This window comes from Scyliorhinus torazame, unplaced genomic scaffold (genome assembly GCF_047496885.1).
Source record: "Scyliorhinus torazame isolate Kashiwa2021f unplaced genomic scaffold, sScyTor2.1 scaffold_1479, whole genome shotgun sequence".
Taxonomy (NCBI): Eukaryota; Metazoa; Chordata; class Chondrichthyes; order Carcharhiniformes; family Scyliorhinidae; genus Scyliorhinus; species Scyliorhinus torazame.
This window is the reverse complement of record NW_027309206.1, coordinates 20,322-45,000: the sequence shown is the minus strand read 5'-3', so window position 1 is coordinate 45,000 and position 24,679 is coordinate 20,322. Positions and strand designations below refer to the sequence as shown.

At 54.2% G+C, this 24,679-nt stretch overlaps 1 protein-coding gene across 1 annotated transcript in view; it reads right to left on the bottom strand.

Moving 5' to 3' along the window:
• Positions 1–539: 539 nt before the first annotated feature.
• LOC140407344 (myosin heavy chain, embryonic smooth muscle isoform-like) overlaps positions 540–24,679 on the bottom strand; it is a gene marked incomplete at its 5' end in the record, with an annotated part of 42,077 nt that continues 17,937 nt past the window's right edge. The window contains 6 exon segments of the mRNA XM_072494911.1: positions 540–717; positions 3,069–3,177; positions 6,688–6,896; positions 8,967–9,090; positions 10,732–10,820; positions 20,937–21,065. Coding sequence (XP_072351012.1) covers positions 541–717; positions 3,069–3,177; positions 6,688–6,896; positions 8,967–9,090; positions 10,732–10,820; positions 20,937–21,065 — 837 coding nt within the window.

Here is a 24,679-nt window from a genome sequence, read left to right as displayed (position 1 = left end):
CGAGAGAGGGAGGGAGAGGAAGAGAGAGACAGTGAGAGAAGGGAGACAGAGAAAGAGAGGGGGGGGGGGAGAGTGGGAGAGACAGAGAGAGAGAGTGAGACAGAGAGAGGGAGGGAGAAAGAGAGACAGAGATACAGCGAGAGAGACAGCGAGTGAGAGAGACGGAGACAGAGAGAGAGAGACCGAGAGAGAGACAGAGAGACAGTGAGGCAGAGAGAGAGACAGAGAGAGACAGAGACACAGAGAGAGAGACAGAGAGACAGTGAGGCAGAGAGAGAGACAGAGAGAGAGACAGAGACAGAGAGAGACAGAGAGAGAGACATCCATTGCCAGCTACCCTGCGGAGATCGCGATTCGCTCGGAGAGTCTGTGCCCCCGGCAGCCGATAACTTCAGCGAGGACTGGGGGATGGATACAGGCCCCCCCCCGTGCCCATCGCCGATCGCCCCCCCCAATAGTCGTTCCCCCCGTGCCCATCGTCGTTCGCCCCCCCCCCCGTGCCCATCGTCGCCCCCCCCTCGGGCGCCGCCTCCCCCCCTCTCACCTCAGCTTACTCTTCAGCGTGCTGACCTCCCTGTTCATGGCCTCCGCCGACTCGGTCACGTCCTCCAGCTCCCGCTGCAGCTTGCGCCTGGAGGTGTGCGCCCTCGAGGAGTCCTCCTCCGCCTCCTCCAGCTGCCTCTTCAGCTGCCGCACCCGCAGCGACGCCTTCTCGGCCTGCGGAGCCAAGAGCGCGCGGTTGAACAGAGGACTGCAAAACAGTGCTGCCCGACTAAACTACAATCTCCTACACTTCCTGGGCCCGTATCCCTCTGGTTTACAGGTGCAGCAGGTGATTAAGAAAGGGATTATTATTTAAATGATAAAACATTAAAACACGCCGCTGGGCGGAGAGACCTGGGTGTGCTAGTGCACGAGTCGCAAAAAGTTGGTGTGCAGGTGCAGCAGGTGATTAAGACGGCCAATGGAGTTTTGTCCTTCATTGCTAGAGGGGTGGAGTTTAAGACGAGGGAGGTTCTGCTGCAATTGTATAAGGTGTTAGTGAGGCCACACCTGGAGTATTGTGTTCAGTTTTGGTCTCCTTACTTGAGAAAGGACGTACTGGCGCTGGAGGGTGTGCAGAGGAGATTCACTAGGTTAATCCCAGAGCTGAAGGGGTTGGATTACGAGGAGAGGTTGAGTAGACTGGGACTGTACTCGTTGGAATTTAGAAGGATGAGGGGGGATCTTATAGAAACATATAAGATTATGAAGGGAATAGATAGGATAGATGCGGGCAGGTTGTTTCCACTGGCGGGTGAAAGCAGAACGAGGGGGCATAGCCTCAAAATAAGGGGAAGTAGATTTAGGGACCGAGTTTAGGAGGAACCTCTTCACCCAAAGGGTTGTGAATCTCTAGAATTCCTTGCCCAGTGACGCAGTGGAGGCTCCTTCCTTAAATGTTTTTAAGATAGAGATAGATAGTTTTTTGAAGAATTAAGGGTTATGGTGTTCGGGCCGGAAAGTGGAGCCGAGCCCACAAAAGATCAGCCACGATCTAATTGGCTGGCGGAGCAGGCTCGAGGGGGCCAGAGGCCGACTCCTGCTCCCATCCTATTCATGTGTCTAAAGAGATCCGGAGAGGGGCAGGTAGTATCGAGGAAGCCGGCGGGCTCAGGCAGGCTAGGAGACTGGGCAAAGAAGCGGCAGGTGGAACACAAGGTGGACAAGTGTCAGCTTAGGCACTTTGCAAACAGGAATTGAGGCAGAGGCTATTTTCCAAATGGGCAAGTCGGAAGCACAAAGGCGATTGCCGGTCCTCCCCTCGCTCGCCGTTCTCTTCAGGCGAACGCGCAGCTTCAGTCGGCGGTTAAGAAGGCCAATGCAATGTCAGCATTCACGTCGACGGGGCTGGAATACAAGACCAGGGATGTACTTCCCAGGCTCCGCTCAGGCCCCATTCGGAGTACCGTGAGCCGTTTCGGGCCCCGTCTCGAAGGGAGGACGTGCCGGGGCCTCGGGAAGGGGCCAGAGGGAGGTTCACAAGAATGATCCCCGGGACGAAGAGCTTGTCGTACGAGGAAACGGTCGAGGACTCTGGGTCTGCGCTCGTTGGGAGTTTAGAAGGACGAGGGGGGGATTGAAACTTGCAGGATACGGCGAGGCCTGGATAGAGGGGACGTGGATGTTTCCACTTGTAGGAAAAACTAGACGCAGAGGGGACACAATCTCAGACTGAAGGGTCCTTTCAAACAGAGATGAGGAGGAATTCCTTCAGCCAGAGGGTGGGGAATCTGTGGAACTCTTTGCCGCAGAAGGCTGTGGAGGCCAAATCACTGAGTGTCTTTAAGACAGAGATAGATAGGTTCCTGATCAATAAGGTGGATCGGGGGTTATGGGGAGAAGGCAGGAGAATGGGGATGAGAAAAATATCAGCCAGGGTTGAGCGGCGGAGCAGACTCGATGGGCCGAGTGGCCTAATTCTGCTCCTATGTCTTTTTAATTTAAATTTAGAGTACCCAATTCATTTTTTACAATTAAGGGGCAATTAAGCGCGGCCAATCCCCCCTACCCTGCACATCTTTGGGTCGTGGGGGCGAAACCCACGCAGACACGGGGGAGAATGTGCAAACTCCACACGGACAGTGACCCAGAGCCGGGATCGAACCCGGGATCTTGGCGGCGTGAGGCAGCAGTGCTAACCCACCCACTGCGCCACCGAGCTGCCCTCTGCTCCAATGTCTGATGGCCTTATTCGGAAGGCAATCTCTCCCTCCCTTTCAACAATCTTCCTCTCTCGTACTCGTCCCGCCGATGTGGACAAGGTCAGACTTCCCCTTCTGCCAAATATTTCGCCCCCCCCCCCCCCCGCCCCCCGCTCAACGAATTCGAGCCTCTGTATCCTCCCCGCAGCTCACCTTCCGACCGATCTTTGCATCGACAGCAGGTTTAGCGACCTGCTGTCCCGGAGATTTTTGGAGCTGTTCTTCGCCACCCCCTCCATCTCCCCCCGCACCCACCCTGCTCCAGCCTTCCTGCCCACGACCCCAAATTCTCGCCCCCCCCCACCCCCCCGTGACCCCTCCCACCTGCTCCTTGAACTGATCGGCGTGCCGACGCTCGTCCTCGATTTGCATCAGCAGTTCCTTCATCTTCTTCTCCGTCCGTCGCAGTAACTTGTTCGCCAGCGAGCGCTCCCTGGAAAGAGGGAGAGGGAGATCGATACCGTTTACTCAGTCCCCACCACCTCTCCCGACACAGGCCTCGCTCACACCATCACCCTCAAGGGGAGGAGGGTCGGCCTGGATTATAGCGCTCAAATCCTAGAGTATAGACATCTCCCTCCGACAGTGCAGCGCTCCCTCAGTACTGGCACCGGGGGGAGTGTGGGCCTGGATTATGGAGCTCAAATCCTAGAGTATATACATCTCCCTCCGACAGTGCGGCGCTCCCTCAGTACTGGCACCGGGGGGAGTGTCGGCCTGGATTATAGCACTCAAATCCTAGAGTATAGACATCTCCCTCCGACAGTGCAGCACTCCCTCAGTACTGGCACCGGGGGGAGTGTGGGCCTGGATTATAGCACTCAAATCCTAGAGTATAGACATCTACCTCCGACAGTGCAGCGCTCCCTCAGTACTGGCACCGGGGGGAGTGTGGGCCTGGATTATAGCGCTCAAATCCTAGAGTATAGACATCTCCCTCCGACAGTGCGGCGCTCCCTCAGTACTGGCACCGGGGGGAGTGTGGGCCTGGATTATAGCACTCAAATCCTAGAGTATAGACATCTACCTCCGACAGTGCAGCGCTCCCTCAGTACTGGCACCGGGGGGAGTGTGGGCCTGGATTATAGCACTCAAATCCTAGAGTATAGACATCTACCTCCGACAGTGCAGCGCTCCCTCAGTACTGGCACCGGGGGGAGTGTGGGCCTGGATTATAGCGCTCAAATCCTAGAGTATAGACATCTCCCTCCGACAGTGCAGCACTCCCTCAGTACTGGCACCGGGGGGAGTGTGGGCCTGGATTATAGCACTCAAATCCTAGAGAATAGACATCTCCCTCCGACAGTGCGGCGCTCCCTCAGTACTGGCACCGGGGGGAGTGTGGGCCTGGATTATAGCGCTCAAATCCTAGAGTATAGACATCTCCCTCCGACAGTGCAGTGCTCCCTCAGTACTGGCACCGGGGGGAGTGTGGGCCTGGATTATAGCGCTCAAATCCTAGAGTATAGACATCTCCCTCCGACAGTGCGGCGCTCCCTCAGTACTGGCACCGGGGGGAGCGTCGGCCTGGATTATAGCGCTCAAATCCTAGAGTATAGACATCTCCCTCCGACAGTGCGGCGCTCCCTCAGTACTGGCACCGGGGGGAGTGTCGGCCTGGATTATGGAGCTCAAATCCTAGAGTATATACATCTCCCTTCGACAGTGCAGCGCTCGCTCAGTACTGGCACCGGGCGGGAGTGTCGGCCTGGATTATAGCGCTCAAATCCTAGAGTATAGACATCTCCCTCCGACAGTGCAGCGCTCCCTCAGTACTGGCACCGGGGGGAGTATGGGCCTGGATTATGGAGCTCAAATCCTAGAGTATAGACATCTACCTCCGACAGTGCGGCGCTCCCTCAGTACTGGCACCGGGGGGAGTGTGGGCCTGGATTATGGAGCTCAAATCCTTGAGTATAGACATCTCCCTCCGACAGTGCGGCGCTCCCTCAGTACTGGCACCGGGGGGAGTGTCGGCCTGGATTATAGCGCTCAAATCCTAGAGTATTGACATCTACCCCCGACAGTGCAGCGCTCCCTCAGTACTGGCACCGGGGGGAGTGTCGGCCTGGATTATGGAGCTCAAATCCTAGAGTATAGACATCTCCCTCCGACAGTGCAGCGCTCGCTCAGTACTGGCACCGGGGGGAGTGTGGGCCTGGATTATAGCGCTCAAATCCTAGAGTATAGACATCTCCCTCCGACAGTGCGGCGCTCCCTCAGTACTGGCACCGGGGGGAGCGTCGGCCTGGATTATAGCGCTCAAATCCTAGAGTATAGACATCTCCCTCCGACAGTGCGGCGCTCCCTCAGTACTGGCACCGGGGGGAGTGTCGGCCTGGATTATGGAGCTCAAATCCTAGAGTATATACATCTCCCTTCGACAGTGCAGCGCTCGCTCAGTACTGGCACCGGGCGGGAGTGTCGGCCTGGATTATAGCGCTCAAATCCTAGAGTATAGACATCTCCCTCCGACAGTGCAGCGCTCCCTCAGTACTGGCACCGGGGGGAGTATGGGCCTGGATTATGGAGCTCAAATCCTAGAGTATAGACATCTACCTCCGACAGTGCGGCGCTCCCTCAGTACTGGCACCGGGGGGAGTGTGGGCCTGGATTATGGAGCTCAAATCCTTGAGTATAGACATCTCCCTCCGACAGTGCGGCGCTCCCTCAGTACTGGCACCGGGGGGAGTGTCGGCCTGGATTATAGCGCTCAAATCCTAGAGTATTGACATCTACCCCCGACAGTGCAGCGCTCCCTCAGTACTGGCACCGGGGGGAGTGTCGGCCTGGATTATGGAGCTCAAATCCTAGAGTATAGACATCTCCCTCCGACAGTGCAGCGCTCGCTCAGTACTGGCACCGGGGGGAGTGTGGGCCTGGATTATAGCGCTCAAATCCTAGAGTATAGACATCTCCCTCCGACAGTGCAGCCCTCCCTCAGTACTGGCACCGGGGGGGGGAGTGTCGGCCTGGATTATAGCGCTCAAATCCTAGAGTATAGACATCTACCTCCGACAGTGCGGCGCTCCCTCAGTACTGGCACCGGGGGAATGTGGGCCTGGATTATAGCGCTCAAATCCTAGAGTATAGACATCTCCCTCCGACAGTGCGGCGCTCCCTCAGTACTGGCACCGGGGGGAGTGTCGGCCTGGATTATGGAGCTCAAATCCTAGAGTATAGACATCTCCCTCCGACAGTGCAGCGCTCCCTCAGTACTGGCACCGGGGGGAGTGTCGGCCTGGATTATGGAGCTCAAATCCTAGAGTATAGACATCTCCCTCCGACAGTGCAGCCCTCCCTCAGTACTGGCACCAAGGGGAGTGTCGGCCTGGATTAAAGAGCTCAAATCCGAGAGTATAGACATCGCCCTCCGACAGTGCAGCGCTCCCTCAGTACTGGCACCGGGGGGAGTGTCGGCCTGGATTATAGCGCTCAAATCCTAGAGTATAGACATCTACCCCCGACAGTGCGGCGCTCCCTCAGTACTGGCACCGGGGGGAGTGCCGGCCTGGATTATAGCGCTCAAATCCTAGAGTATAGATATCTCCCTCCGACAGTGCGGCGCTCCCTCAGTATTGGCACCGGGGGGAGTGTGGGCCTGGATTATGGAGCTCAAATCCTAGAGTATAGACATCTACCTCCGACAGTGCAGCGCTCCCTCAGTATTGGCACCGGGGGGAGTGTGGGCCTGGATTATAGCGCTCAAATCCGAGAGTATAGACATCTACCCCCGACAGTGCAGCGCTCCCTCAGTACTGGCACCGGGGGGGGAGTGTCGGCCTGGATTATGGAGCTCAAATCCTAGAGTATAGACATCTCCCTCCGACAGTGCAGCGCTCCCTCAGTACTGGCACCGGGGGGAGCGTCGGCCTGGATTACGGAGTCTGGGAGTGGATACATCTCCAGTGGGGAGCGCTCTGGGAGCCGCACGCTTACTCACTTGCTCTCTTGCTCCATCTGTTCCTCCAGCTGGGAGACTTTGACCTCCAGGGTGGTGACCGCGGACTTGTACTTCGACCGGACCACCCCCTCCAGCTCCTGCAGCTTGCTGCGAAGCTCCTTGTTTTGCCGTTCGAGCTGCTGCCTCATGTTCTCCAGCCTCTGGGCGAGGTTCCGTTCCGCTGACAGCTCCGTCGCCACCGTCTCCACCTGGGCGAGGCGGAGAATAGCCGATTAACGGCCGCCTCGGAACGCAGCGCCAGGTCACGGGAGGGGGGGGGGGGGGGCGTTCAACAAACATTATTTCCCGTCACCCATCAACGAGACTGAAGGGACTCAATCCTGTCCCCGCTCTGTGAACGAACCATCCGTGAATATTCCCCCCCCCCCCCTCTCCCGCCGTGAATATTCCCCCTTCCAGGATTTACCCCATTCCCCCTTTCCAAAGGGTCCCGTTGAATCTGCTTCCTCCGCCCTTTCTGGCGGCCCCTCCCCCATCACAACTACTCGCTGTGTCGGCAATAAATGTTCCCTCGTCTCCCCCCCCCCCACTCCCGACCTCAGCTTCTTTTCCCCATCGCGTTCCCGATCTGTGTGTCCCCTCCCGTGCCCGACCCTCCCGTCGCTGGGAACTCAGCTTCTCCTCATTGACTCCCACCTCCCATCCCAAACCCTTCTCCCATTTGGAACGTCTCGATTCAATCTCCCCCTTAACCTTCCCCTCATTGACTCCCGTCTCCCATCGCAAACCCTTCCCCCATTGGGAACGTCTCAATTCAATCCCCCCCTTAACCTTCTCCTCATTGACTCCCATCGCAAACCCTTCCCCCATTGGGAACGTCTCGATTCAATCTCCCCCTTAACCTTATCCTCATTGACTCCCATCGTAAACCCTTCCCCCATTTGGAACGTCTCGATTCAATCTCCCCCTTAACCTTCTCCCCATTGACTCCCATCTCCCATCGTAAACCCTTCCCCCATTTGGAACGTCTCGATTCAATCTCCCCCTTAACCTTCTCCTCATTGACTCCCATCGCATACCCTTCCCCCATTTGGAACGGCTCGATTCAATCTCCCCCTTACCCTTTTCCTCATTGACTCCCATCTCCCATCGCAAACCCTTCCCCCATTTGGAACGTCTCAATTCAATCTCACCCTTAACCTTCTCCTCATTGACTCCCATCGCAAACCCTTCCCCCATTGGGAACGTCTCGATTCAATCTCCCCTTAACCTTCTCCTCATTGACTCCCATCTCCCATCACAAACCCTTCCCCCATTGGGAACGTCTCGATTCAATCTCCCTTAACCTTCTCCTCATTGGCTCCCATCGCAAACCCTTCCCCCATTGGGAACGTCTCGATTCAATCTCCCCCTTAACCTTCTCCTCATTGACTCCCATCGCAAACCCTTCCCCCATTGGGAACGTCTCGATTCAATCTCCCCTTAACCTTCTCCTCATTGACTCCCATCTCCCATCACAAACCCTTCCCCCATTGGGAACGTCTCGATTCAATCTCCCTTAACCTTCTCCTCATTGGCTCCCATCGCAAACCCTTCCCCCATTGGGAACGTCTCGATTCAATCTCCCCCCTTAACCTTCTCCTCATTGACTCCCAACTCCCATCGCAAACCCTTCCCCCATTTGGAACGTCTCGATTCAATCCCCCCCTTAACCTTCTCCTCATTGACTCCCATCTCCCATCGCAAACCCTTCCCCCATTGGGAACGTCTCGATTCAATCCCCCCCTTAACCTTCTCCTCATTGACTCCCATCGCAAACCCTTCCCCCATTTGGAACGTCTTGATTCAATCTCCCCCTTAACCTTCCCCTCATTGACTCCCATCTCCCATCGCAAACCCTTCCCCCATTGGGAACGTCTCGATTCAATCCCCCCCCTTAACCTTCTCCTCATTGACTCCCATCGCAAACCCTTCCCCCATTGGGAACGTCGCGTTCGCGAGACGTTGCCGACTGCAACAGGTCTCGCTCCCCCGACCGAGGCCGCAGCCTTTGTCGGACCAACGGGTCGAGACGACTTCCCGCCTCCCGTGCTCAACCTCGAGAAGCTGAGGGACCTTCGCAGCTCTCTGAAATCGTCCTGCCGCCTTTTCGAAGGGGGGCGCGTACACATTTGGCGCCCCCCCCCCACCTTCCCGACAAATTGAATTGCTTCACTGAACTGCGTTTGCCGACTGCCTGCCCATGTGTCGGCTGCCCCGCTCGTCTCCGCCCTCCCGGGACGCCTCAAATTGGCTCTCCCCCGCTGCTGGGCCCTCACCTGCATGGTGATCTTGTGGTAGCGGTCGTTCAACAGCTCCATGTTACCCTGTTCCTCCTCCAGCTCCTCCTCCAGCTGCGCGATCCTGGTCTCCAGGCGCCTCTTCTCCTCGAAAAGCATGGACCTGCCGGGGGTAAATCAATCCCGCATTGACTGCGCGTCCTGGAGTCACGCGTGCGGACCGACCAGTGAAAGGTCAGCAGGTTTCCTTCCCGCGCGACAATCCCGCGATATCCCTCTCACCCGGGACCGACTTTCTCGCTCCAAATTTATTGAACCATCCACGTCAGAGAATCATCACATCCCGCCACCGCTGAGGGCCATTCGGCCCATCGAGTCTGCACCGGCCCTTGGAAAGAGCTCCCCACCCAAGACCCACACTTCCCCCTATCCCAGTAACCCAGCTAACCTTTTTTGGACACGAAGGGACAATTTAACACGGCCAATCCACCAACCTGTCCATCTTTGGACACTAACGGACAACTTAACACGGCCAATCCACCTAACCTGTACATCTTTGGACACTAAGGGACAATTTAACACGGCCAATCCACCTAACCTGTACATCTTTGGACACTAAGGGACAATTTAACACGGCCAATCCACCTCACCTGTACAACTTTGGACACTGAGGGACAATTTAACACGGCCAACCCACCTAACCTGGACATCTTTGTACACTAAGGGACAATTTAACACGGCCAATCCACCTCACCTGTACATCTTTGGACACTAAGGGACAATTTAACACGGCCAATCCACCTCACCTGTACATCTTTGGAAACTAAGGGGCAATTTAACACGGCCAATCCACCTAACCTGTACATCTTTGGACACTAACGGACAACTTAACACGGCCAATCCACCAAACCTGTCCAACTTTGGACACTAAGGGACAATTTAACTCGGCCAATCCACCTAACCTGCACATCTTTGGACACTAAGGGACAATTTAACACGGCCAATCCACCTAACCTGCACATCTTTGGACACTAAGGGACAATTTAACACAGCCAATCCACCTAACCTGTACATCTTTGGACACTAAGGGACAATTTAACACGGCCAATCCACCTAACCTGTACATCTTTGGACACTAAGGGACAATTTAACACGGCCAATCCACCTAACCTGCACATCTTTGGACACGAAGGGACAATTTAACGCGGCCAATCCACCTAACCTGTACATCTTTGGACACTAAGGGACAATTTAACACGGCCAATCCATCGAACCAGTACATCTTTGGACACTAAGGGACAACTTAACACGGCCAATCCATCGAACCAGTACATCTTTGGACTGTGGGAGGAAACCGGCGCACCCGGAGGAAACCCACGCAGACACGGGGAGAATGTGCAGACTCCGCACACAGTCACTCAATCCACGGCCGGAATCGAACCAGGGTCCTTGGCGCTGTGAGACGGAAATCCATCGGCTGTTCCTTCACTGTCGACGGGGGGGGGGGGGGGGGAAGAATCCCGGAAATAGCTCCCTGGCAGCGCCGTGCGTGTACCTACCCGCACAGCGACTGCGGTGGGTTCTCGAGCGGCAATTAAGGTCGCGGAATAAAGGCGGGGTCCGACGCCCACATCGGCATGAATGAATGAGTAAATTAAAAGTGAATTTAAATCCCCCTTCCGTTCCCGCACCAGCGAGTGTCTTTGTTTCAGGGGGGTTGTGGGAGAGGCAGGACGACGAGGCGGGGGAGTGGGTGGGAGGGAGTCACGGGGAGAACGCGGAACCCTGCTTGCCTCGCACTCACTTCCCAGAAGTACTGCTGCCCATCTCGTCTGCCATGTCGTCGCGGTCTTGCACAGCCTGTCGACGGGCCCTTTCCGAGGCGGCCAGATCCTGGAGGAGGGGGCGGGGGAGAAAGAGAGGAGAGAGCTTCTGTTTAAAATCTACAAACGGGAAAGACACTAACTCGCTAATCCCTAACCCTCAACGTAACCCAAACCCAACCCTAACACGCTAATCCCAAACCCTCAACGTAACCCTAACCCTAACCCAACCCTAACACGCTAATCCCTAACCCTCAACGTAACCCTAACCCTAACCCAACCCCAACTCGCTAATCCCGAACCCTTAACGTCACCCTAAACTCAACCCTAACCCTAATCCTAAATGTCACCCTACACCCAACCCTAACTTGCTAAACCCTAACCCTAACCCGCTAAACCCTAACTCTAACCCAAATCCTAACCCTAACCTAACCCTTAACGTCACCCTAAACTGAACCCTAACTCGCTAATCCCTAACCCTCAATTTAACCCAACCCTAACTCGCTAAACCCTAACCCTAATCCCTAACCATTAACATCACCCTAAACCCAACCCTAACTCGCTAAATCCTAACCCTTTACGTAACCCTAAACTCAACACTAACTCGCTAATCCCTAACCCTTAACGTAACCCTAAACCCAACCCTAACTCGCTAATCCCTAACCCTCAACGTCACCCTAAACTCAACCCTAACTCGCTAAACCCTAACCCTAACCTCAACCCTAACTCGCTAATCCCTAATCCTCAACGTAACTCTAAACTCAACCCTAACTCGCTAATCCTTAACCCTCAACGTAACCCTAAACTCAACACTAACTCGCTAATCCCTAACGTCACCCTAAACTCAATCCTAACTCGCTAATCCTTAACCCTAACTTCACCCTAAACTCAACACTAACTCGCTAATCCCTAACGTCACCCTAAACTCAACCTAACTCGCTAATCCGTAGCCCTTAACGTCACCCTAAACTCAACCCGAACTCACTAATCCCCAACCCTTAACGTCACCCTAAACTCAACCCTAACTCGCTAATCCCTAACCCTCAACGTCACCCTAAACTCAACCCCAACTCGCTAATCCCCAACCCTTAACGTCACCCTAAACTCAACCCTAACTCGCTAATCCCTAACCCTCAACGTCACCCTAAACTCAACCCCAACTCGCTAATCCCTAACCCTTAACGTCACCCTAAACTCAACCCTAACTCGCTAATCACTAACCCTTAACGTCACCCTAAACTCAACCCTAACTCGCTAATCCCTAACCCTTAACGTCACCCTAAACTCAACCCCAACTCGCTAATCCCTAACCATTAACAATGCCCTAAACTCAACCCAGCTCGCGAATCCCTAACCCTCAACGTCACCCTAAACTCAACCCTAACTCGCTAATCCCTAACCCTTAACATCACCCTAAACTCAACCCTAACTCGCTAATCCCTAACCCTCAACGTCACCCTAAACTCAACCCAGCTCGCTAATCCCTAACCTTTAACGTCACCCTAAACTCAACCCAGCTCGCGAATCCCTAACCCTCAACGTCACCCTAAACTCAACCCCAACTCGCTAATCCCTAACCATTAACAATGCCCTAAACTCAACCCTAACTCGCTAATCCCTAACCCTTAACGTCACCCTAAACTCAACCCTAACTCGCTAATCCCAACCCTCAATTTAACCCTAAACTCAACCCTAACTCGCTAATCCCTAACCTTTAACAATGCCCTAAACTCAACCCTAACTCGCTAATCCCTAACCATTAACAATGCCCTAAACTCAACCCTAACTCGCTAATCCCTAACCCTTAACGTCACCCCAAACTCAATCATGGCTGATATTTTTCTCATCCCCATTGCCCTGCCTGCTCCCCATTACCCCCTCACCCCTCATTAGTCAAGGACCTACAGATTCCCCTCCCTCTGGCTGAAGAAATTCCTCCTCATCTCGGTTTCACAGGATCGTCCCTTCAGTCTGAGATTGTGTCCCCTCTGCTTCTAGTCTGCCCTACTAATCTTTCCCATTCGCCCTTTCCTGCGCTGATGACATTAGTTTAATCGTGTGTCGGCGCTAAAGATTTTAATCGGCGGTTTCCCCCCCGCCCCCCCCACCCCCACGATTAAGGGGCAATTTCGCGCCGCCGACCCTGCACATCTTTGGGCGTGTGGCGGGGGGGGGGGGGGGGGGGGAGGCGAGACCCACGCAGACACGGGGAGAACGTGCAGACTCCGCACAGACAGCGACCCAAGCGGGGGATCGAACCCGGGGCCCTGGCGCTGCTAGCCCACTGCGCTGCCCACGAATGGGTCGACGAGGGGCTTTCCGCCGTAACTTCATTTGAGTGTTGACGTAATCCGACTGGCGAGAATAACGATTATCATTGCATCGATTGCGGTCGCTGTGGGGGGCCTTCGCGTTTGTAGCTGATAAAAATTCTTGCTGTGTGTTTATATAGATATATATGTTAACTATATTCTTAGAATTAATCTTGTTTCGATGAAAGTGTCGAGGGAACGCTTCCATCCCAGCCAAAGTTAACATAAAAGTTACAGGTTAGGTGAACTCTGTGGCGATATGCATCACCGCAAATGCACAAGGGGTTAACGTAGATGCACTCGCGCTCAGTAAACGCTAGAGGGAGCACCAGAGACGTCATGACATGCAGACATACGGCGAATAGAATAGGACACGGCCAATGGGCAGTGAAGGCACCCACAGGCGACGCTTGAGAGAGGAGGACAGGGTCAGATCAGACGGGTAATAACCTGGGACAGGACTCATCCGCCTGGGGGGGCGGTGATTGTTCCCCCGTGTTCAATTGGACTTGGTCAAACCCAGCGCGAGCATAAAAGGCAGGCAGCTGTCGAGCCAGCAAACAAGGGACGAGGACCCGGTGAAAGGGAACCGGGCATGTATGATGCGGTTGCGGACAATAAAGGACTTTTAAGAAGCTCGTTGGACTCCCCCGGCCTTTTTGGCGACGAGGATGAATTGGAGCTGTTTGTTTGGCTGAGCTACCTCCCGGGTTTTTTTTAATTTATTTATAAGAGTGGACTACAGTACCGAGTCTGTTTCTGTGCGCGTGTTTTTTGTTTAGAGCCTCTAGCGTCATGGAAGGCGAGAGCCGGGTCGAGTTTTTTTTTTGTTGCTTGCCCCGGGGGGGGGGGCCCACGGTGGCCTGGCCCGCGATCGGGGGTCCACCGTCTGCTGTCGCGTCCTGATGCTGGCAGAGCGGTCCACGGACCGGGGGGGGAGTTGACCGGACATTCCACACGTGACCTCTGGTCGTGTGGGAGCGGGCACGGAACCCGACTGTCTCTTTTTATTTGCTTGGTCAACCCAGCACGAGCATAAAAGGCAGGCAGCTGGAGAGCCAGCTAAAAAGGAACGAGGACCCGGTGAAAGGAGAACCGCGCCCCGTGCTTGCACGAAGCGGTTGCTGACGATAAAGGACTTTTAAGAAGCTCGTTGGGACTCCCCTGGCTTTATCAGAAGGAGCATCCCACCCACCTCGTGGCTTAGAGCAGACTGGTTAGTTAGACTGAGTTACGATAGCAAGATTAGCAGGAGAGTCGAACTCGTAGAGAACTATGCTGACGGTTCAATAAATCACACTGAACTTACTTCAAAGTGTGGCGTATCTTTTGGTCAAAGCTGCATCGAGTTGCAGCCCCTGTTATAAGAACTAGGAGCAGGAGTCGGCCCTCTGGCCCCTCGAGCCTGCTCCGACATTCAATGAGATCGTGGCTGATCTTTTGTGGACTCGGCTCCACTTTCCGGCCCAAACACCATAACCCTTAATCCCTTTATTCTTCAAAAAACTATCTGTCTTTATCTTAGAAACATTTAACGAAGGAGCCTCTACTGCTTCACTGGGCAAGGAATTCCAGAGATTCACAACCCTTTGGGTGAAGAACTTCCTCCTAAACTCAGTCCTAAATCTACTTCCCCTTATTTTGAGGCTATGCCCCCTAGTTCTGCTTTCACCCGCCAGTGGAAACAACCTGCCCGCATCTATCCTATCTATTCCCTTCGTAAATTTGTACGTTTCTATAAGATCCCCCCGCATCCTTCTAAATTCCAGCGAGTACAGTCCCAGTCTACTCAACCTCTCCTCGTAATCCAACCCCTTCAGCACTGGGATTAACCTAGTGAATCTCCTCTGCACACCCTCCAGCGCCAGTACGTCCTTTCTCAGGTAAGGAGACCAAAACTGAACACAATACTCCAGGTGTGGCCTCATTAATACCTTATACAATTGCAGCAGAACCTCCCTCGTCTTAAACTCCACCCCTCTAGCAATGAAGGACAAAACTCCATTGGCCGTCTTAATCACCTGCTGCACCTGCACACCAACTTTTTGCGACTCGTGCACTAGCACACCCAGGTCTCTCTGCACAGCGGCATGTTTTAATATTTTATCATTTAAATAATAATCCCTTTTGCTGTTATTCCGACCAAAATGGATGACCTCACATTTGTCAACATTGTATTCCATCTGCCAGACCCTAGCCCATTCACTTAGCCTGTCCAAATCCCTCTGCAGACTTCCGGTATCCTCTGCACTTTTTGCTTCACCACTTATCTTCGTGTCGTCTGCAAACTTGGACACATTGCCCTTGGTCCCCAACTCCAAATCATCTGTGTAAATTGTGAGCAGTTGTGGGCCCAACAGGACAGTCCACATCAAACTCTATAATCCACTTTGGGGTTTCTAAGGGGCTGGGTTAGCACACAGGGCTAAATCGCTGGCTTTGAAAGCAGACCGAGGCAGGCCAGCAGCACGGTTCGATTGCCGTACCAGCCTCCCCGAACAGACGCCGGAATGTGGCGACTAGGGGCTTTTCGCAGTAACTTCATTTGAAGCCTACTTGTGACAATAAGCGGTTTTCATTTCAGTAAGTACATCCGCTTCTGTTGCCGGCCTGCAGACATGTCTTCCGCCCTCGTCCCTTTCCGCCGCCCCCAAGTTCTCTTCTATACCCCTCAATCTATTAACCCGTTTTCCATCATTACCCGTCACCTTAACGGCACATTATAGTGTGATCGCTATTGACGAGCTGCTCCCCCAATTCCCCGATCAGGTTTGGTTCAAACCCGTTGCTAGATCCAAAAGCAAATCCAACCTCCCCGCCCCGCCCCCCCCGCCGACCTCCCGTTGGAACACAAGAACTAGGTGGAGGAGGCCATTCGGCCCCTCGCGCCCGCTCCGTCATTCGCTACGATCGCGGCTGATCTCTCGTCCTCAACTCCACCGTCCCGCCCGTTCTCCATCAGCCTTCAACCCGTTACTAGTTAAACGTGTCCACCTCCTTAAATTTACGCAGCGTGCCGGCATCTACCGCACTCGGGGGGGTGGCGAATGCCACAGATTCGTCGCCACCCTCCGGGAGAAGTCATTTCTCCTCAACCCCTGTTCGAAATCTGCCGCCCCTTATCCGAAAACTGCGGCCTCGCGTCCGCGATGGAAGCTTTCGATCCACATCCGCTTCGTCAATACTTTTCATCGTCTTATAAGCCTCAGTTCGATCTCCGCTGGTTCTTCTGAACTCCTGGGAAAGTATAGGCCCACAATTGCTCAATCTCGCTTCGCAAGACAAACCCCTTCTTCTCTGGAACCAATCCCGCGAGCCTCCTCTGAACTGCCTGCATCGCCACGACACCTTTCCTGGAATAAGGAGACCAAAACTGCGGTGTACCACGGGGATCAGTGCCGGGTTCTCTGCTGTTTGTGATTTTTATCAATGACTCGGAGGAGGGGGCTGAAGGGGGGGGTCAGTAAATTTGCAGATGACCCCAAGATTGGTGGAGTAGTGGACGAGGAGGAGGGCTGTTGGGAGGCTGCAGTGAGACATTGATAGGATGCAGAGCTGGGCCGAGAAGCGGCAGATGGAGTTTAACCCTGATAAGCGCGAGGTGATTCATTTTGGTTGGACAAAATTGAACGCGGATTACAGGGTCAACGGCAGGGTCCTGAGGAATGTGGGGGAACAGAGAGATCTCGGGGTTCATGTCCACAGACCTCTGAAGGTTGCCACCCCAGTGGATAGAGCCGTGAAGAAGGCCTATAGTGTGTTAGCGTTTATTAACGGGGGGCTTGAGTTTAAGAGCCGCGGGGTTATGCTGCAACTGTACCGGACCCTGGTGAGACCACATTTGGAGTATTGCGTGCAATTCTGGTCACCTCGCTCGAGGAAGGATGTGGAAGCTTTGGAAAGGGGGCAGAGGAGATTTACCAGGATGCTGCCTGGATTGGAGGATAGGTCTTATGAGGAAAGGTTGAGGGATTGGAGGATAGGTCTTATGAGGAAAGGTTGAGGGAGCGAGGGCTTTTCTCTTTGGAGCGGAGGAGGATGAGAGGCGACTTAATAGAGGTTTATAAGATGATGAGGGGGATAGATAGAGTGGACTTTCAGAGACTATTTCCTCGGGTGGATGTAGCTGTCACAAGGGGGCATGACTATAAGGTTCAGGGTGGGAGATATAGGAGGGATGTCCGAGGTAGGTTCTTTACTCAGAGAGTGGTTAGGGTGTGGAATGGACTGCCTGCTGTCCATTCCACTTGAGGAACTTTCAAGCGGTTATTGGATAGGGACATGGAGCACACCAGAATGACAGGCAGTGGGATAGCTTGATCTTGGTTTTGGACAAGGCTCGGCACAACATCGAGGGCCGAAGGGCCTGTTCTAGAACGTCGAATATTACAGCGCAGTACAGGCCCTTCGGCCCTCGATGTTGCGCCGACCTGTGAAACCACTCTAAAGCCCATCTACACTATTCCCTTATCGTCCAGATATCTATCCAATGACCATCTGAATGCCCTTAGGGTTAGGGTTAGGGTTAGAACATAGAACATTACAGCGCAGTACAGGCCCTTCGGCCCTCGATGTTGCGCCGACCTGTGTAACCACTCTAAAGCCCATCTATACTATTCCCTTATCGTCCAGATGTCTATCCAATGACCATCTGAATGCCCTTAGTGTTGGCGAGTCCACTACTGTTGCAGGCAGGGCATTCCACACCCTTACTACTCTCTGAGTAAAGACCCTACCTCTGACATCTGTCTTATATCTATCTCCCCTCAATTTAAAGCTATGTCCCCTCGTGCTAGACATCACCATCCAAGGAAAAAGGCTCTCACTGTCCACCCTATCCAATCCTCTGATCATCTTGTATGCCTCAATTAAGTCACCTCTTAACCTTCTTCTCTCGAACGAAAACAGCCTCAAGTCCCTCAGCCTTCCCTCATAAGATCTTCCCTCCAGACCAGGCAACATTCTGGTAAATCTCCTCTGCACCCTTTCCAATGCTTCCACATCCTTCCTATAATGCGGCGACCAGAACTGCACGCAATACTCCAAATGCGGCCGCACCAGAGTTTTGTACAGCTGCAACATGACCTCATGGCTCCGAAACTCAATCCCTCTACCAATAAAAGCTAACACACCGTACGCCTTCTTAACAACCCTCTTAACCTGGGTGGCAACTTTCAGGGATCTATGTACATGGACACCGAGATCTCTCTGCTCATCCACACTGCCAAGAATCTTACCATTAGCCCAGTACTCTGTCTTCCTGTTATTCCTTCCGAAATGAATCACCTCACACTTTTCTGCGTTAAACTCCATTTGCCACCTCTCAGCCCAGCTCTGCAGCTTATCTACGTCCCTCTGTAACTTGTAACATCCACTGTCCACAAGTCCACCGACTTTAGTGTCATCTGCAAATTTACTCACCCATCCTTCTACGCCCTCCTCCAGGTCATTTATAAAAATGACAAACAGTAGTTCTATGTTCTCCACTCGATTCCTTTCGCCCCAAGTGCTAAAATTCCATTTGCCTTCATTATTACCTGCTGTTCCTGCACGCTCGTTTCCGGCGACTCAATACCAGGCCGCCCAGCTCCCTCTGCATCGGAGCACCCCGAATTCTCGCCCCAATCAGGTAATAAGTTGCCTTCCCGTTTTTTCCCCGACTAGAACGCATGACCTCACACTTATCCACGTTAAACTCCATCTGCCCCATTTTGGCCCACTCTCCTCACCCATTAGAGAAGTTACAGAGGGACAGAGATAAGCCGCAGCGCTGGGCTGAGAGGTGGCAAATGCAGTTTAACGCAGAAAAGTGTGAGGTGATTCATTTTGGAAGGAATAACAGGAAGACAGAGTACTGGGCTAATGGTAAGATTCTTGGCAGTGTGGATGAGCAGAGAGATCTCGGTGTCCATGTACAGAGATCCCTGAAAGTTGCCACCCAGGTTGAGGGGGTTGTTAAGAAGGCGTACGGTGTGCTAGCTTTTATTGGTGGAGGGATTGAGTTTCGGAGCCATGAGGTCATGTTGCAGCTGTACAAACGTCTGGTGCGGCCGCATTTGGAGTATTGCGTGCAATTCTGGTCGCCGCATTATAGGAAGGATGTGGAAGCATTGGAAAGGGTGCAGAGGAGATTTACCAGGATGTTGCCTGGTATGGAGGGAAGATCTTCTGAGGAAAGGATGATGGACTTGAGGCTGTTTTCGTTAGAGAGAAGAAGGTTAAGAGGTGACTTAATTGAGGCATACAAGACGATCAGAGGATTGGATAGGGTGGACAGTGAGAGCCTTTTTCCTCGGATGGTGATGTCCAGCACGAGGGGACATCGCTTTAAATTGAGGGGAGATAGATATAGGACAGATGCCAGAGGTATGTTCTTTACTCAGAGAGTAGTAAGGGTGTGGAATGCCCTGCCTGCAACAGTAGTGGACTCGCCAACACTAAGGGCATTCAAATGGTAATTGGATAGACATATGGACGATAAGGGAATAGTGTAGATGGGCTTTAGAGTGGTTTCACAGGTCGGCGCAACATCGAGGGCCGAAGGGCCTGTACTGCGCTGTAATGTTCTATGTTCTAACCCTAACCCTAACCCTAAGGGCATTCAGATGGTCATTGGATAGACATATGGACGATAAGGGAATAGTGTAGATGGGCTTTAGAGTGGTTTCACAGGTCGGCGCAACATCGAGGGCCGAAGGGCCTGTACTGCGCTGTAATGTTCTATGTTCTAACCCTAACCCTAAGGGCATTCAGATGGTCATTGGATAGACATATGGACGATAAGGGAATAGTGTAGATGGGCTTTAGAGTGGTTTCACAGGTCGGCGCAACATCGAGGGCCGAAGGGCCTGTACTGCGCTGTAATGTTATATGTTCTAACCCTAACCCTAAGGGCATTCAGATGGTCATTGGATAGACATATGGACGATAAGGGAATAGTGTAGATGGGCTTTGGAGTGGTTTCACAGGTTGGCGCAACATTGAGGACCGAAGGGCCTGTACTGCGCTGTAATGTTCTACGTTCTAACCCTAACCCTAACCCTAAGGGCATTCAGATGGTCATTGGATAGACATATGGACGATAAGGGAATAGTGTAGATGGGCTTTAGAGTGGTTTCACAGGTCGGCGCAACATCGAGGGCCGAAGGGCCTGTACTGCGCTGTGATGTTATATGTTCTAACCCTAACCCTAACCCTAAGGGCATTCAAATGGTCATTGGATAGACATATGGACGATAAGGGAATAGTGTAGATGGGCTTTAGAGTGGTTTCACAGGTCGGCGCAACATCGAGGGCCGAAGGGCCTTTACTGCGCTGTAATATTCTATGTTCTAACCCTAACCCTAACCCTAAGGGCATTCAAATGGTCATTGGATAGACATATGGACGATAAGGGAATAGTGTAGATGGGGTTTAGAGTGGTTTCACAGGTCGGCGCAACATCGAGGGCCGAAGGGCCTGTACTGCGCTGTAATGTTCTATGTTCTAACCCTAACCCTAACCCTAAGGGCATTCAAATGGTCATTGGATAGACATATGGACGATAAGGGAATAGTGTAGATGGGCTTTAGAGTGGTTTCACAGGGTCGGCGCAACATCGAGGGCCGAAGGGCCTGTCCTGCGCTGTGATGTTCCACGTTCTACGTCTTGTCACATCTACGAAGAACTCCCTCCCTCCCTTTCCCGATTGAGCCCTTTTCCAATCCACTGGGACCGTGGGCCGGGGTGAAGCCAGGGACTTGCGCGCGCCGCCCCTCCTCCGCGATCTGGCGTCGCAATGTGGTTCGGCGCTCCCAGCTTCGGTTCCTCGCGCAGACCGATTCATCAGCCCCTTCGGCCCGACGGGGGGGGGGGGGGGGGGGGGGGATCGTTACCTCGTGCGTCTGCAGGACCTCCGCCTCCAGGCTCTTCAACTTCTTCTCCGTCTCCTTGGACTGCAGGGAGATCTCCTCCCGGGACGAGCGGGACTCGTCCAGCTCCCGAAGCAGGTCCTTCATCTGACTCTGAGGGAGCGAAGGACAGGCGGGCGGGGAGGAGGGGCACGGGGATTGTGGGAACGACACAAAGAGGGAGAGAGAGAGAGAGAGGTACTTCAGTTACACCCCAGTAAAGTGCCGAAATATTACAACACACCATCACCCCCCCGGTGCCAGTACTGAGGGAGCGCCGCACTGTCGGAGGGAGATGTCTATACTCTAGGATTTGAGCTCCATAATCCAGGCCGACACTCCCCCCGGTGCCAGTACTGAGGGAGCGCCGCACTGTCGGAGGGAGATGTCTATACTCTAGGATTTGAGCTCCATAATCCAGGCCCACACTCCCCCCGGTGCCAGTACTGAGGGAGCGCTGCACTGTCGGAGGGAGATGTCTATACTCTAGGATTTGAGCGCTATAATCCAGGCCGACACTCCCCCCGGTGCCAGTACTGAGGGAGCGCCGCACTGTCGGAGGGAGATGTCTATACTCTAGGATTTGAGCTCCATAATCCAGGCCCACACTCCCCCCGGTGCCAGTACTGAGGGAGCGCCGCACTGTCGGAGGGAGATGTCCATACTCTAGGATTTGAGCGCTACAATCCAGGCCCACACTCCCCCCGGTGCCAGTACTGAGGGAGCGCTGCACTGTCGGAGGGAGATGTCTATACTCTAGGATTTGAGCGCTATAATCCAGGCCGACACTCCCCCCGGTGCCAGTACTGAGGGAGCGCCGCACTGTCGGAGGGAGATGTCTATACTCTAGGATTTGAGCTCCATAATCCAGGCCCACACTCCCCCCGGTGCCAGTACTGAGGGAGCGCCGCACTGTCGGAGTTAGATGTCTATACTCTAGGATTTGAGCGCTATAATCCAGGCCCACACGCCCCCCGGTGCCAGTACTGAGGGAGCGCAGCACTGTCGGAGGGAGATGTCTATACTCTAGGATTTGAGCTCCATAATCCAGGCCCACACTCCCCCCGGTGCCAGTACTGAGGGAGCGCTGCACTGTCGGAGGGAGATGTCTATACTCTAGGATTTGAGCGCTATAATCCAGGCCCACACTCCCCCCGGTGCCAGTACTGAGGGAGCGCTGCACTGTCGGAGGGAGATGTCTATACTCTAGGATTTGAGCTCTATAATCCAGGCCGACACTCCCCCCGGTGCCAGTACTGACGGAGCGCCGCACTGTCGGAGGGAGATGTCTATACTCTAGGATTTGAGCTCCATAATCCAGGCCCACACTCCCCCCGGTGCCAGTACTGAGGGAGCGCCGCACTGTCGGAGGGAGATGTCTATACTCTAGGATTTGAGCTCCATAATCCAGGCCCACACTCCCCCCGGTGCCAGTACTGAGGGAGCGCAGCACTGTCGGAGGGAGATGTCTATACTCCAGGATTTGAGCTCCATAATCCAGGCCCACACTCCCCCCGGTGCCAGTACTGAGGGAGCGCTGCACTGTCGGAGGGAGATGTCTATACTCTAGGATTTGAGCGCTATAATCCAGGCCCACACTCCCCCCGGTGCCAGTACTGAGGGAGCGCTGCACTGTCGGAGGGAGATGTCTATACTCTAGGATTTGAGCTCCATAATCCAGGCCCACACTCCCCCCGGTGCCAGTACTGAGGGAGCGCTGCACTGTCGGAGGGAGATGTATATACTCTAGGATTTGAGCTCCATAATCCAGGCCCACACTCCCCCCGGTGCCAGTACTGAGGGAGCGCTGCACTGTCGGAGGGAGACGTCTATACTCTAGATTTGAGCTCCATAATCCAGGCCCACACTCCCCCCGGTGCCAGTGCTGAGGGAGCGCCGCACTGTCGGAGGGAGACGTCTATACTCTAGGATTTGAGCTCCATAATCCAGGCCGACACTCCCCCCGGTGCCAGTACTGAGGGAGCGCTGCACTGTCGGAGGGAGATGTATATACTCTAGGATTTGAGCGCTATAATCCAGGCCGACACTCCCCCCGGTGCCAGTACTGAGGGAGCGCTGCACTGTCGGAGGGAGATGTCTATACTCTAGGATTTGAGCTCCATAATCCAGGCCGACACTCCCCCCGGTGCCAGTACTGAGGGAGCGCTGCACTGTCGGAGGGAGATGTCTGTACTCTAGGATTTGAGCTCCATAATCCAGGCCGACACTCCCCCCGGTGCCAGTACTGAGGGAGCGCTGCACTGTCGGAGGGAGATGTCTATACTCTAGGATTTGAGCGCTATAATCCAGGCCGACACTCCCCCCGGTGCCAGTACTGAGGGAGCGCTGCACTGTCGGAGGGAGATGTCTATACTCTACGATTTGAGCGCTATAATCCAGGCCGACACTCCCCCCGGTGCCAGTACTGAGGGAGCGCTGCACTGTCGGAGGGAGATGTCTATACTCTAGGATTTGAGCGCTATAATCCAGGCCCACACTCCCCCCGGTGCCAGTACTGAGGGAGCGCTGCACTGTCGGGGGTAGATGTGTATACTCTAGGATTTGAGCTCCATAATCCAGGCTCACACTCCCCCCGGTGCCAGTACTGAGGGAGCGCCGCACTGTCGGAGGGAGATGTCTATACTCTAGGATTTGAGCCCCATAATCCCGGCCCACACTCCCCCCGGTGCCAGTACTGAGGGAGCGCCGTACTGTCGGAGGGAGATGTCTATGCTCTAGGATTTGAGCTCCATAACCCAGGCCGACACTCCCTCCGGTGCCAGTACTGAGGGAGCGCTGCACTGTCGGAGGGAGATGCCTATACTCTAGGATTTGAGCTCCATAATCCAGGCCGACACTCCCCCCGGTGCCAGTACTGAGGGAGCGCCGCACTGTCTGTGGGAGATGCCTATACTCTAGGATTTGAGCTCCATAATCCAGGCCGACACTCCCCCCGGTGCCAGTACTGAGGGAGCGCTGCACTGTCGGAGGTAGATGTCTATACTCTAGGATTTGAGCGCTATAATCCAGGCCGACACTCCCTCCGGTGCCAGTACTGAGGGAGCGCTGCACTGTCGGAGGGAGATGTATATACTCTAGGATTTGAGCTCCATAATCCAGGCCGACACTCCCCCCGGTGCCAGTACTGAGGGAGCGCTGCACTGTCGGAGGGAGATGTATATACTCTAGGATTTGAGCTCCATAATCCAGGCCCACACTCTCCCCGGTGCCAGTACTGAGGGAGCGCTGCACTGTCGGAGGGAGATGAATATACTCTAGGATTTGAGCTCCATAATCCAGGCCCACACTCTCCCCGGTGCCAGTACTGGGGGAGCGCTGTACTGTCGGGGGTAGATGTCTATACTCTAGGATTTGAGCTCCATAATCCAGACCCACACTCCCCCAGTGCTGAGGGAGCGCTGCACCTTCGGAGGTAGATGTCTATACTCTAGGATTTGAGCGCTATAATCCAGGCCCACACTCCCCCCGGTGCCAGTACTGAGGGAGCGCCGCACTGTCGGAGGTAGATGTCTATACTCTAGGATTTGAGCGCTATAATCCAGGCCCACACTCCCCCCGGTGCCAGTACTGAGGGAGCGCCACGCTGTCGGAGGTAGATGTCTATACTCTAGGATTTGAGCTCCATAATCCAGGCCCACACTCCCCCCGATGCCAGTACTGAGGGAGCGCCGCACTGTCGGAGTTAGATGTCTATACTCTAGGATTTG